Below are 16,172 nucleotides of genomic sequence, written 5' to 3'. Positions count from 1 at the left end.
TGCGTATGATAAACATGACTACAATGACTACAAAAAGTATGTCTTTAGGTGTAATTCTAACAAAATCAGCATGCGCTTGGCACTCGCATTAGATAACTATGGTGAGATATGTGTACTCTTAATGGATTCTTTTAAAAATATTCCTTAAAATATCCATGTTTGGGGTCAATATACAAAAATTTCAGCTCGCTCTTCGCGCTCGCTTCATTTGGTTAATGAAATACGTAGGGTCGTCGTGAATTCCTACAAAAAAGCCTTAAAATGTCCCTCTTCAGGTCTGAATTTCCTAAATTTTTAGCTCGCGCTTCGCGCTCGCAATATTTGATTAGTGAGATGCGCATTTTAATCATGGTTACAATGATAATTGCTTTATGTGTTTGGATGCATATAATTCTAACAAAATCAGCAAGCGCTTGGCACTCGCATTAGAATACTATAGTGAGATATGTATACTCTTAATAGATTCCTAAAATATAGTCCTTACAATGTCTGATTGGGATCAATATATACAAAAATTTCAGCTCGCGCTCGTATTGTTTGTTTAGTGAAACAGGTACATGATTACAAAAATTTGCTTATAATTTCCCCTTTTAGGTCTGAATATAAAGAATTTTCAGCTCGCGCTTCGCGCTCGCATTATGTGATCAGTGACATACATATCCGTTTAATGACACTGTCCTTAAAATATCTCTATTAGGTCAGCATAATTAGCAACTGAGCGCGCTTCGCGCGCTCACTTGGTGACCCAAAATTTTTGCTGGTGCCCCCCCAATGCCGTGACCCACGGTACGCCACTGCTTACATGTATTTTGATACGCTCGAGTGATGTAGTCTGTGCCGACGATTTGGCCCAGTGCAGTGATGTGGCAATTGCCCAGATATAATAGGCTCTTCATACAAAGGACATTTGCATTGATGTGACTTCTGAAGGTTTTCAAGACAAAGAAGAATAGAGTAGACACTATAGAGGTTTCCCAGTACACCATGTACCGGTCGCGTACCGGTCTTGGGCAAGTCACACAGTGATTAGAGGATTTTCATCCATGCCACGCTTAGCAGAAAGAGAGAGGGGGTCGGTGCGACGTTCTAACTTGAAATGGAGTGGACAAGAGCGATCAACTCTACCTGTTTTCCAGTCACTTTGACATTGTTTTTTGTTTCATGTTCACACATTGGAGCGGTCAAGGTAATTAGTGTCTTGGCCATTGATATATCAAAATCCCTTCACGCAACTCCGACAGATATAGGAGCTGAAATCGGAATGATAATTGCATTTTATTTCCTAACAAGTAAGTATAATATTAATTATAAGATGCACGATGGCCTATTTCAAGAATATGCTTGTGGGTTACATAGCCAAAAAAAAAATAATGAAAGGGTACAAATTACAAGTTTCTGTGTGTTCACTTCTTTAAAATTACTTCACGGCTTCGTACCAATAAATGAACTCGTCATTGGCATGATTCAGCCTCTATAGGTGATGAGTACCATGGACTTATAAATTGACATTCAACGCTATCCTTTCATTGATTAGTAGCGACTATACCAACACGCATATTAGTATCCTGTAATTAGTAACCATCTGGAATAAAATTATTGGAAATGTTTTTTTTTACTGATTTCAGTAGGTATGGGTGTCAACATTTACCCAAAAAAAGTTAGGAGGAATACGGGTTGGGGAAAGTGCTTTTTTTAAGGTCAAATGTCAATGACATTTTCATATATACTGTATAATGGTATCTCTGAGATGGAAAGGCGCAGGTTGGTGATAATGGTGTCAAAATGCACAAATTCTTACCAGAATATAAAATAAAATTAAATTAAGTACCCAGAATGCACATAAAACAAAAACTTTCAAGGTCAAAGCCTTTCAAAGGTCATTGACCTTTTTACATTATCATATCAAGTCCTTTTACGCCTTTTGGACCCCTTGCGCGAGCCGATGCTCAGCGGCGCACGCACAGTCGCACAAGCGCAGCCCGGCTAGCGCTAGGGCTATACGCTAGGGCACGGCGGCCGTGGACCCTGCCTGCTGCACTGCATATTAGGTACAGTACGCGCCCGGCCGCGAAGTTTTTTTCCGTACTTTAATGCGCAATAAACCCGCGTGCGCATGCGTTTGGACTTGGCCCACTATGACTTGGCCAAATTTGTACTTCGGCTCGTGCCGCCTCGTTCTCAAATTCAGCGCACACGGCGTAGTCTTTGCACACAGACTCTATTTACTAGTATGACGAGCCCACGTGGAATTATATAATTTGCAATTAGCTTCAATTATAAAAAAAAAAAAACTAAACTTGCGATACGTGATATTTCTGAGATGAAACTAAATCATATATTTTCATTCAAATCGAGATTCATGATGAAAACATGAACAGATGATATCGGAATTAAATTCTTGTTTCTTTTAATGAGGATATTTAACCCTAAAAAGACTGGGGGGCTGATTCAGCCCCCCTCGACATTTTTCGCAATAAATCCGCCGCGCATATTTTTTTGACCGCGTCGCTCGCTGACTTTTTACTTTCAAGTCTCGCGCAACTTTTGAGACCAAAATCGTGACCCCCGGGTACGCGGTTCCGAAATTACGCAACATTTCGTAAGTGCATGCAGACCCAAAATTACTCAAAAACGTGAATTTGTGTACAAATCCAATGCAAATAGTGTACTTAGCCAAATTTCATAAATGTATCATTATTTTTCCTTTTACTGCTTAAAATCAATTAATTTTATCTTTTTTATGGTCAAAATAAAGTCCCCGACAATTTCCATTGAAAAAACAATAAAAAACAAAAAGTCGAAAAACAAGGAAATACATAAGAAATTTAGAAAACAATAGAATACATAAGAAAATAAATGCGATTTTGAATTATTTTTAAATCAATTTGATCAGATGCTTATCTAGAGTACGTGAAACAAAAATTAGCATTTCTGGGGCATTATTTTATTAATTAGAGCAAACTTATGATTTTACGCATAAATTAGCATAATTAATGAGACATGAGATTTTTTGCAGAATTTGATGTTATAGTTTTATAGATAATGCCATGGGTAACACGTGTGCCAATTTTTGTCGCGATCGCGCGATCGACGGCCGAGATCATAAGGGGGGCTGAATCAGCCCCCCCCCCCCCCAGTCTTCTTAGGTGTCGAAATAGCCCAGTCTATTTAGGGTTAAACGTTTCATTAATTCAAATAACACTCACCAAACCTGCCACAGCGAAAATAAATTTAATTGTTTTATAAGATATCCATTATTTTAATCATGCATTTTTTTCATTCATATTTTTGCAATGGAAAATTGTCTGAAGTTTGCATGCATAATTTTCGTCGTTGATTGCAAACCTCATTATTATCATTCATTCTGTTGATATGTTTTGGGGGAAAATCAGTAGACGACGAAGAACATGGAAAATGAAAACCATTGAATAGAAAAAAAGACGCGGTTGATTAGATTAGACCTCTCAACACTTGTGCTCTAGGCAAAGATACATCCAGGGAAGGACCTGACTGTCATTCCGATTGGCATCCCTTATTAAACTTGTTTGTGCTTGTAAAAGATAACTATAAGGGGGGAAAAACTTTCCGTGATTGGTAATAAACTTTTTTTTTGGGGGGGGGAATCCAGAATTTGCCCTGCCACTCTGTACTCGTCTAATCTTATTTTCTGACGATTCAATATATTCGAATTATTAAAATTATAGTTTTACCGACCCCAGCTTTTTGTGGTATATATATCATGCATATGTATTATCACCATTTCTTATCGGAATCAGGAACCCAAATTATTATATTTGTTAACAAAATTAATAAAAAATATCTAAACACTAAACAGATTAAATGGTGAAATTAAATCAACATCACTGAAACCCGACAGAACAAGATTATATTGGCTTGTGATACAAGAGATGACAATGGTTACAAGGTCAAAATAAAACTAACCAGAAATTCATTAAATCTTCAGACGACTACCAGGATTATTCTACTAAAATGAAGACCACAGATTTTTTCACAGTTCACAGAGTCATAAGATACAGGCGGAAGCTGAAACTGTGTATCTCCCAGCAGTATCGATCGTACTATACACGAGTGTCATATTTTGCTAAAGTTGGAAAATAAACTGAACTGAACTGATCAGTGTATGTCATATGACAACAATACGGGGTCTAATTAAATAATATAAAACAATGAAAAATGTTTTATATGTTCTATCACATAGGCCCATCAATAATCATGTAAACCACTCAAGTGTCTGGTTGAAATACATTTCCAATACAGCGAGCTTGCAGGGTCTGAATAATAAAGTCTGCCTGTAGACATTAGGGTCTGAATCATACAACTATGCAGACTCGTATAGCACCATATAATTCCACGTGGGCTCGTCATACTAGCAAATAGAGTCTGTGTGCAAAGACTACGCCGTGTGCGCTGAATTTGAGACTTTTGATTTGAGAACGAGGCGAAGTACAAATTTGGCTAAGTCCAAACGCATGCGCACGCGGGTTTATTGCGCATTAAAGTACGGATAAAAAATCGCCGCCCGGCCCGAATATGACAACTTTTGCCATTGGCTTGTGGTCTGACACATGTTTATTTAAAGCTAAAACGCGAACGCGAAGTTTGACCAATGAACATCATTCTTACATCATCGTAAAGCTTAGAGAAAACTGCACATTGACTCATGGGAACTAAGCTGTAAGATACCATCAAGCGAAATTGGATCGAGTGGGAAATCGTTTATGGTGACATAAAGTAGGATTTTACGTTGAGTTTCATCCTATTTTTTATATGAAAGGGATGTTTTTGACCCCAAAACGCGAATGTAATTAACATCTTTGCAAAAATTTCAATTATTTAATGGAAATAATATGATATCATCAGCATTATATCATTGGAACTAGGGATAAAAATTGGAACTTGTTTCAGGAATGACAAAATTGTTAACAAAACATGAAATTTTCAATGGTATTGTATTTCCATAGAGTGGTAGACACGCGCGGAAAGCACGCGCAGTTAGTGTCCCATAGGATTCGATATGATATGGTATCTCTGAGATGAAAAGGCGCAGGTTGGTGATCTTGGTGTCAAAATGCACAGATTCTTACAAGAAGATCAAATAAAATCAAATCAAGTGCATACAATGCTCATTCACAAATGAAATTCAAGGTCAAAGCCTTAAAAAGGTCAATTACCTTTTACATTATACCATATACGGTATAATGGTATCTGTGAGATGAAAAGGCGCGGGTTAGTGATCTTGGTGTCAAAAGGCAGAGGTTCTTACAGAAAGATCAAATAAAATAAAATTAAGTACCCAGAATGCATATTAATCCATAAAGTTCAAGGTCAAATGTCAATTACCTTTTTACATAGGCTATATATCGTATAATGGTATCTCTGAGATAAAACGCTGCATGTTGGTGATATATATAGACCGCGGTGGGAATCGAACACACGACTCTCCGTTTACAAGGCGGGAGTCAGAACCACTACACCACGATTCTTTACAAAAATATAGGCCTTCCTGAAAAAAGTAGTGCACAGAACATGTTTATCATAAACATAGAATATGAGTGTTAAGCCCGAACTTCTTTCAAACATCAAGGTCGAAAATGAAAAGACCTAGGTATGACCTAAGTGTGAAGCGCGAAATGAACCATTAATTTTTACAAATTGACCTTGCTGAAACGCTGATATTCTCCCCGTCTGCAGGTCTGTCAATTTCTTCACTCTTCTTCTTTTTCCCCCTCTCCTTTGGTTATTCCATTGTTCCTTTTTTACGCAGCAAATAGGGCATAGCGATCGCATTCGGCCTCCTGGAATTGCCCATTTACATTTTCTTTCTTAGTCTATTTCAATTGGTACAAGAGGAGGCAAAGGCGATTAGACACTGGATTCACATTTTCGTCCAAAAATTAAAACTGATATTTTTAATCTTACACATTCATAATCTCGACCAATTATTTTCTGTTCATTATCACGATGTTTACCCTACTTGATTCTATTTCATTTTCATTTCATTCATCTCCTTTGTTTATTCCTATTTATGTTGTGCTGTTTGTATATATTTTTAATACTGGGAGGGGTAAGCCAGCAGCAGGGAGAGGAGGGTCGTATCAGCACCGCATCCTTCCTTTTTCTTTTCCACCTTATCATTTTTGTCTCACCTGCGAAGCAAAGTGAGACTATAGGCGCCGCTTTTCCAACGGCGACGGCGGCGGCGGCGGCGGCGTCAACATCAAATCTTAACCTGAGGTTAAGTTTTTGAAATGACGTCATAACTTAGAAAGTATATGGACCTAGTTAATAAAACTTGGCCATAAGGTTAATCAAGTATTACTGAACATCCTATTAGAGTTTCATGTCACATGACCAAGGTCAAAGGTCATTTAGGGTCAATGAACTTAGACCATGTTAGAGGATTCAACATCGAAATCTTAACCTGAGGTTAAGTTTTTGAAATGTCATCATAACTTAGAAAATATATGGACCTAGTTCATGAAACTTGGACATAAGGTTAATCAAGTATCACTGAACATCCTGCATGAGTTTCACGTCACATGACCAAGGTCAAAGGTCATTTAGGGTCAATGAACTTTGGCCGAATTGGGGATATCTGTTGAATTCCCATCATAACTTTGACAGTTTATGGATCTGATTCATGAAACTTAGACATAATAGTAATCAAGCATCACTGAAAATTTTGTGCAAGTTTCAGGTCTCATGATTAAGGTCAAAGGTCATTTAGGGTCAATGAACTTTGGCCGAATCGGGGGTATCTGTTGAATTACCATCATAACTTTAAAAGTTTATTGGTCTAGTTCTTTAAACTTGGACATTAGAGTAATCAAGTATCACTAAACATCCTGTGCGCGTTTCAGGTCACATGACCAAGGTCAAAGGTCAATGAACTATGGCCGAATTGTTTGTATCTGTTGAATTACCATCATAACTTTGAAAGTTTATGGATCTGATTCATGAAACTTGTACATAAGAGTAATCAAGTATCACTGAACATCCTGTTCGAGTTTCAGGTCACGTGATCAAGGTCAAAGGTCATTTAGGGTCAATGAACTTTGGCCGAATCGGGGGTATCTGTTGAATTACCATCATAACTTTGAAAGTTTATTGGTTTAGTTTGTTAAACTTGGACATTAGAGTAATCAAATATCACTGAACATCCTGTGCGCATTTCAGGTCACATGACCAAGGTCAAAGGTCAATGAACTTTGGCCGAATTGGGTGTATCTGTTAAATAACCATCATATCTCTGTAAGTTTATTGGTCTAGTTCATAAAAAGTGGACATAAGAGTAACCATGTATCACTGAACATCTTGTGCGAGTTAGAGTAGTATTCAAAGTCAGCACTGCTGCTATATTGAACCGCGTGATGCAGATGAGACGGCCAGAGGCATTCCACTTGTTAAGTTTTCTTTTCCTTTTCAGTTTTTTTTTCTTGTTTGTACTTTCTAAAAGGGGGAAGCAAGACCACCTCGCTCCATGATTTTCATGTGCCTGTCGAATGCAATTTGCATCCTAACTTCCTGTTGTCTTCCTCTTTTGTAATATATGTAATAATTTGTGGAAAAATTATAAGAGAGTAATGTTATAAAGAGAGCACCGACTTTGATATGAACATATGCAGTCTTTTAAAGTTACCTCAGTTGAAAAAAAAAAACAAGATCCGAGATAATTTATTGTCATGTATAAAAATGCACAAAATCTACTTTCAAAAAGTGAATACTACATATTCTTTAGTTGAATTCATATCCTGTTCACGATTTGAAAAAGTGTTACGAATGTCCAGCTTTTAGGTTGAAAATAAAAAAAAACAATTATTTTATTAGATTACCATCCTATTCATCATTTTCATAAAACTAGTAAGAATGTACAGTTTTTAGGTTGGAAATCAAAAATGTTCAGCTCGCACTTCACGCTTGCATTAATTGTTTAGATTCCTATCTTGTTCATATTCTTTTTAAAGTGCGTTGAATGTCCAGTATTTAGGTTGGAAAATCAAACATTTTTAGCGCGTGCTCGCATCTATTACTTAGTTGAATTCATATCCTGTTCATTATTTGAAAGTGTTGCGAATGTCCAGCATTTAGGTATAAAAATAAAAAACCTTCAGCTCGCTCTTCACGCTCGCATTAATTGATTAGATTCCTATCCTGTTCATATTCGTTTTAAGGTGATATAAATGTCCAGTTTTTTATGTTGGAAAATAAAAAACTTTCAGCTCGCACTTCACGCTCGCATTAATTGTTTAGATTCCTCTCCTGTTCATATTCCTTTTAAGTCCAGTATTTATGTTGGAAAATCAAACATTTTCAGCTGGCGCTCACATCCATTATTTAATTACATTCCTATCCTGTTCATGATTTGAAAAAGTGTTACGTATGTCCAGTTTTTAGGTTGGAAAATCAAAAAACTTTCAGCTCGCGCTTCGCGCTAGAATTATTTTGTTAGATTCCTATCCTGTTCATGATTTTTATAAAACTGTTAAGAATGTCCAGTGTTTACGTTGAAAAATCAAAAGCATTCAGCTCGCGCTCGCATCTATTATTTTGTTGAATTTCTAGGTTTGGAAAGTGTTACAATGTTCAGTTTTTAGTTTGGAAAATCAAAAACTTTCAGCTCGCGCTTCACGCTCGCATTAATTGATTAGATTTCTATCCTGTTCATATTCTTTTTAAGGTGATATGAATGTCCAGTTTTTAGGTTGGAAATCAAAAACCTTTAGCTCGCGATTCGCGCTAGCATTATTTTGTTAGATTCCTATCATGTTCATGATTTTTATAAAACTGTTAAGAATGTCAAGTTTTTAGGTTGAAAAATCAAAAACTTTCAGCTCGCATATATTATTTTGTTGAATTCCTATTATGATCATGATCTGAAAAGTGTTACGAATGTCTATTTTTTAGGTTGGGAAATCAAAAACTTTCAGCTCGCTGAAGCTCATAAAACTGAAAACTCAGTTGTGTCCCCCCCCCCCATTACCTTCAAGAAGAGGTTCCGCCCATGCTAGGATTGCTAGAACATATGGGCAAGTGTTGTACGATCTCTTGTCGACTAAATGCGACTTCTTTGTGCCACCTCTTGCATCAAGTCGTACAACGTTGAAGAACATTCACACGATGATCGCCCGACAGATGGTACGAGCTGATGCGGGTGCGGGTGATCGCGTTTTGATTTTGAACATGTTCAAAGTTCACATGCGACCAGTCATTCACGACCACCTCGAGTTAGTGCGATTGTCTACAACGACTGCGAGCTAGAGCTCGCAAGACACCAAGAGATCGATTGTGCTACAACAAGAAAACAAAATGTTGCAGGCGGTCGTAAAATGGTCGTACGTCGATTGTGAATGGAGCTTAAGTCTGCTCGATTCAACGTGTGCCCACGGTGTCTCAGGCCTCATGTCAGGATCCGGAACGAAAAGTAATTTGCAAAGTTCTAAAGACTGCCAAGAGATTACTTGGAGGGAATATAGAATTACATTCACATCACATCAAAACAAAAAAAAAGCATGGGCGGAAATCCCAGGGGGGACGCGTCCCCCTATCAAACATAGTGGGGGACACAACTACTATTTTTGTTTTTATGATGGAGAAAAATATATCATTCACAATCGAAATAATACTTTTGGGGGGGGGGTAAAAATTGACCCTATTGACCAAAAAATAGTAGGGGGACACAATCTCAAAATGTCCCCCTACTATTTTTGTTTTTTATGAACAGGGATAAATGATAAGATAGAACAAATATAACCATAAATTTCTGTAATAAGCGTGGTTGCTTTCTAATATACCAACAGATTATTATCAAGTATGAATAATGGTAATAACAGCATTGATGATGGTCACAACAACAAAAATAATGGTGCTAAAAACATTGATAATGATAATTCCACTGGTCCACACCATATATATACTAGTATATATCATTTATCAACATACAAATATTTTCTTTTTCAGCCCCCATTGTTGGAGCCCTCATTAATCGTTGGGGTCAACCTCGGCTCTTTCTGTTGATAGGTGCCACGCTAGAATCCAGTGCTCTTGTGTTTACAGCATTTGCCAACACCAACATTGCGGTATTCATTTTCCTTGCTCTTGTGGGTATGTATCATACAGTTTATGAAAGAGGATGTAACTTCACAGCAGTCATTTCAGGCTGAAAGTGTGACTGTAGAATGTTTAAAAATTGTCAAATAGGGGTGCTATGTAACATTCTTTGGATTACCGTGTTTCGCGTGAGATTAATCTGTGATCACAACCCAAAAATAAATTTCCATTGGCTGCTCCAAAGAATATTGTATAGCTTAAAATAAATGCACACTGAATGATTTTGAATTTCAGATTTTGAATTACACTCCTTTATGTATGTGCTTGGTATTCTCTCAATAACATTACTTGGGAGCCTTTTTTGTGATTGATGATAATAAGGGTCCAACAATGTATAAGAAGCCCATCAGGCATAGATCTGTTATCTCAAGAAATTAGGGCATGCAGTCTCATCTGTGGGGAAAAAAAGTAAGTTGGTGAGCCCATTTATTGCTTGTTGCTATCTAAATATTGATCATCTAATTGTTTGATAATGATCTTCATCACTTTCAGGAATCGGGAATAGCTTCCTGTGGATGACTTGCTTTCTCGTGTTGAATAAAATCGCTGGTGAAAACTTCAAGCTTCTCTTCAGTCTATCATCATGTGGATTTCCTGTTGGAATGACTTTGTTCCCATTCCTAGCTGAAGAGTTACTTGCTGTATACAGTTGGCGGGACGTGCTATTAATCATAGGCGCTCTTACTTTCAACCTGATACCGTGTGCTATGATGATCAATGTATCCTTGGATCTGACAGAACATAAAGCATGTGGTGAATCGAGAAGCATTACATGGCACGATGCGTCACTTACTGGAGTCTACGGGAGAGTCCACACTGCAGATTGTCGAAACTGTCAAGATTCAGATGTCAGTACTGCCGGCAGTACTGACAGCGATTCTGGCGACAGAAACAGTCACATAGAACCTCAGATGTTCTCAACAGTGTTATATGATTTGACATACAGTGATCAAGACGATTCTGCAATTGATAGATCATCAGAAGAGGAGAGCCAACTTGACATCTATGGCTTGCCTCATGGAATAGTAGAATGGTGGAAGAAAACAGCATTTTATGCAAATCCTTTGTTAGTTTTTGTAATTCTCTCGTTTGGCACACAAGAATTCATTTATTCTGGTTGGCATGCTTTCCTATTACCAAAAGCCCTCCAACAAGGAATCTCTGCCAGAAACACAATCATCATAGCCCTTAGTGCAGCTGTTGGGAATCTGTCTGGACGAATCTCGGTCGGTGTTTTGACTCACAGAAACTTTGACCCTGTCAACATGTACCTTACCTTGAGTGTGCTCAACATTTCTGCAATTGCATCTTATGGATTTATTTCTTACTACATGGTGATGTTGGTGACGTCATGTTTTTCCGGTATGGCCATTGCGGGAAGGGCTGTTCTTGGTCCTCTGGTGATGAAGAGCACAGTTCCTGGAGAACACTTTTCAACGATGATAGGGATACTTTATGTGGTTGCGGGCTTCTTTTCCTTATTGGGTGGATACTCCGCAGGTATGTTATGGGGTATTTTTTGACAAATGATTGAGCATGATTGTGTAGTTGCACCACACATGTCACTGACTTGTATTGCCTTTGTCCTGAAAACATAGGATGACTTTATTTAATGAGAAACTGCGTATAAGTAAGTCCCTATATATGATTACCCTCCCAGACATGCAGTTTTCGTCTCCTCTCTTCCTGAACCCCTGCACACTGTATTCACGATATATTTATACATCTCTCCAGTTCTTTCAATTAATTCAATTTTTCATTCAAGATATCAAGCCCTTCCTCTCTCTAGACTATAATTCCACATAACTTTTTCTTACCAAATGTCCCCAATGCCGTGGGTAGGTATTCTTCATTTGTCATACCAGTTTTCTCTTTTTCCTAACTCAAAGGGAAATTGAACATCAATACACCAGTGAACCACATTTCATAACCAAGATTGGTACCTGATTTGGAACAAATGAAGAAAAATGCTCCAATTTCAAAAAGACTCCCTTCAATTATAATATAATCGTCACACAGGAAAACACTGTTGAACTTATTTAAAAGGGGGGGTTGAGCTTTACATGGTGACTCTCAAACGTCCATGCCTGATGCAAGGTTTGTTTCATTTGTTTTTTTTTTGCAATTATACAGGACTGATTGCCACCCGTGTAACATACGATGCCACGTTTAAGCTTCTTGCAGTAGTCGACATATTGACTTTTGCCTTCATGGGAATCCCCAAAGTAGTCGAACTATACAACTCGGTTCAAACTCAGCCCTGAGGCTCAGTAGGGTCGAAACTTTCCACCATAGCAGTATACCATAGAATTATAGAATTAGGAGTTGTCAGATGTTTTATCCCAAGAGCCCTAGTTTATCTTAGTATCTTGGTTACCATAGTATCTGTGCTTCTAAGACAATAAAAATCAAAGAAAGTTGTCAGATCAGCAGGCCAGGAGCTCTTTGTGGCCTTTCAATGCCATGGTTGAGGGCAACAATGCAATGTCCAAAGAGTTCTCTGAGTCTATCACGAAGGATGCTGGAACGATGGGCAGGAGCGCCGTTCTTAATTCACCAAAGATGCCTGTACACTCCTCACAACTGTCTCTCAAAATGTTGGTCCAACTGTGGTACGATCTCCTCATTTATGGTGTGCAAGTGGTTCCATGACATTTGCTCCGGCGACCATTGCTCCGATGGAAAGTCTGCACATTAAGCGACTGTACCTGCGGTACATTCCCTTATTAAAACTCCTTTTGAAGAAAAAGGGTCCAGTCAAGATTTTTGCCAGCTCAGACATCCATCAGCCTCTGCCTTATCATTAGAAAAAGTGGTCTCTGCACCTTTTGTCTTCAACATCAATTAATTCGGTCATGCGTAGCGCAAATGGAACAAATATGATATCAATGGAAAGCTGATGAGTTTCTCTTTTAGATTCATGCACAATAATGTCACAACATTAAATATGCTTCGAATATCAGCCCTTTAGATTACCTGTTTTCTGAAACTCACTGTATAATGCCTGAAGGAGGAAGGATTTTGGATCAAATTTGGCCAAGGTCTGCATTTAAAAAACATTTTATAGAGGTTCCAAAGGATGTAACTAATAATTAACTAATTTCCATTTACAATTTTATTTATATGCCTAATTTGGACATAATTATTAAATTGACAATGATTTGAAAGAGGTTTTGCTTGCAAAGGGCATATCAGCTCTCAAAACTCATTTCTAATCAATGATTATTTGTTGGAATTTGATTTGTAAATTGATCATTATATGTTCATGATTCGTACAAAGTGATGTAGTAAATGTAATCATGTACACTCTTGGTATTACAAGAATGTACATTATAAAGATCTACAAATACAAATCACAGTTGTCATCATTTCTGCAAATGTATACACCTCTTCTTGTTCAGACCTTCTCTCAAATTTGGCCAAGGTCTGCATAAAAAAAACAGTTTATAGAGGTTCCAAAGGGATGTAACTAATAATTAACTAATTTCCATTTACAATTTTATTTATATGCCTAATTTGGACATAATTATTAAATTGACAATGATTTGAAAGAGGTTTTGCTTGCAAAGGGCATATCAGCTCTCAAAACTCTCATTTCTAATCAATGATTATTTGTTGGAATTTGATTTGTAAATTGATCATTATATGTTCATGATTCGTACATAGTGATGTAGTAGATGTAATCATGTACACTCTTGGTATTACAAGAATGTAGTACATTATAAAGATCTACAAATACAAATCACAGTTGTCATCATTTCTGCAAATGTATACACCTCTTCTTGTTCAGACCTTCTCTCAAATTTGGCCAAGGTCTGCATAAAAAAAACAGTTTATAGAGGTTCCAAAGGGATGTAACTAATAATTAACTAATTTCCATTTACAATTTTATTTATATGCCTAATTTGGACATAATTATTAAATTGACAATGATTTGAAAGAGGTTTTGCTTGCAAAGGGCATATCAGCTCTCAAAACTCTCATTTCTAATCAATGATTATTTGTTGGAATTTGATTTGTAAATTGATCATTATATGTTCATGATTCGTACATAGTGATGTAGTAGATGTAATCATGTACACTCTTGGTATTACAAGAATGTAGTACATTATAAAGATCTACAAATACAAATTCACAGTTGTCATCATTTCTGCAAATGTATACACCTCTTCTTGTTCAGACCTTCTCTCAACAGAGACGGGGCGATACAAGCATCCGAATGTCTACGACCCGATCATCGACCATTACGTCACTAAGGTCAAATCGGGTCACATCACTGACGAAGGTTGCAGTTAGCAGCCGAAAATTTTGAGGTAACTCTTCGTCATTTTCTTTTTTTTGAGTTGTGAACCAAAGTTCAACAAAATCGTTACCTCTTCTTGTGTTATCCATTTGTGTGCAGATTATCTGTTAGTCATCACTGCATTAAAAAAAATATCATTTGATCTAAAGTTTCATGAAACTAGTTATAAGTTGTTTGCTTTACATGTATACAGTGCATATCAAAAAAAAAGTTTACACAGTTTACACTTAGAAAAACTCCTGTAAAATTATGCATTTGTAATATCCTGAAGATTTTTTCACATTTCAACATTGGTGCCAATCCATTTAAGCAAATGACGATACAACTGTCGAAAAATATTTCCTCTTGAGTGAGCACCACTTACTTTTGTAAAGTTACTAGTTAGTGAAAAATGATTTGCGCAGAACTTTGAAATAGTTATGCGAATAAAAGTGGACCTTCATCAAGAAGAACACGTGGAATTTAGCTATTAGAATTGATTTGAAGATATCTTTTACCTTTTTTTAACTTGTTTCCTTGCCCAAAACACTTCGAAGAGTGCATATTACGCCCCACCCCACTCCCCACACACCGAGGCCATCGTTGTGATTTACATGAAATGGCTTAGGCTTGATTTTCATTTTGTTAATCATTGTCAAGCTATAGGGAAAAAGTGCGGAGGAACAAGTATCAAATGAAAAAATGAAATGTAAACCCACTTTAAATAATAACAAGTGGAATGCCTCTGGCCGTCTCACCTGCATCACGTGGTTCAATATAGCAGCAGTGCTGACTTTGAAAACTACTCTAACTCGCACAAGATGTTCAGTGATACATGGTTACTCTTATGGTTACTTTTTATGAACTAGACCAAAAAACTTACAGAGATATGATGGTTATTCAACAAAAAAAAACCAACATGGCAAAAGTTCATTGACCTTACATGACCTTTGACCTTGATCATGTGACTTGAAACTTGCACAGGATGTTCAGTGATACTTGATTACTCTCATGTCCAAGATTCATGAATCAGATCCATAAACTTTCAAAGTTATGATGGTAATTCAACAGATACACCCAATTCGGCCAAAGTTCATTGACCTTTGACCTTGGTCATATGACCTGAAATGCGCACAGGATGTTCAGTGATACTTGATTACTCTAATGTCCAAGTTTAACGAACTAGACCAATAAACTTTCAAAGTTATGATGATAATTCAACAGATACCTCCATTCGGCCAAAGCTCATTGACCCTAAATGACCTTTGATCTTAATCATGAGAGCTGAAACTTGCACAAAATGTTCAGTGATGCTTGATTACTATTATGTCCATGTTTCCTGAATCAGATCCATAAACTGTCAAAGTTATGATGGGAATTCAACAGATACCCCCAATTCGGCCAAAGTTCATTGACCTTAAATGACCTTTGACCTTGGTCATGTGACATAAAACTCACGCAGGATGTTCAGTGATGATGTCCAATTTTCATGAACTAGGTCCATATATTTTCTAAGTTATGATGACATTTCAAAAACTTCACCTCAGATTAAGATTTCAAAGTTGATTCCTCCAACATGGTCTCTAAGTTCATTGACCCTAAATGACCTTTGACCTTGGTCATGTGACATGAAACTCTAATAGGATGTTCAGTAATACTTGATCAACCTTATGGCCAAGTTTCATGAACTAGGTCCATATACTTTCTAAGTTATGATGTCATTTCCGTCGTCGGAAAAGCGGCGCCTAATGTCTCACTCTGC

At 37.2% G+C, this 16,172-nt stretch overlaps 1 protein-coding gene across 1 annotated transcript; it reads left to right on the top strand.

Moving 5' to 3' along the window:
- Nucleotides 1–806: 806 nt before the first annotated feature.
- On the top strand, nucleotides 807–14,573 carry LOC121425198 (monocarboxylate transporter 14-like). The gene is made up of 4 exons (XM_041621203.1): nucleotides 807–1,289; nucleotides 9,979–10,122; nucleotides 10,621–11,628; nucleotides 12,262–14,573. The coding sequence occupies exons 1-4, from the start codon at nucleotides 1,097–1,099 to the stop codon at nucleotides 12,390–12,392; spliced, it is 1,476 nt and encodes a 491-aa protein (XP_041477137.1). The 5' UTR covers nucleotides 807–1,096; the 3' UTR covers nucleotides 12,393–14,573.
- The last annotated feature ends 1,599 nt before the right edge of the window (nucleotides 14,574–16,172 follow it).

This window comes from Lytechinus variegatus, chromosome 12 (assembly GCF_018143015.1).
Source record: "Lytechinus variegatus isolate NC3 chromosome 12, Lvar_3.0, whole genome shotgun sequence".
NCBI lineage: Eukaryota > Metazoa > Echinodermata > Echinoidea > Temnopleuroida > Toxopneustidae > Lytechinus > Lytechinus variegatus.
Note: the sequence above shows the minus strand (reverse complement) of the source record. Positions and strands in the feature narration are given on the sequence as shown.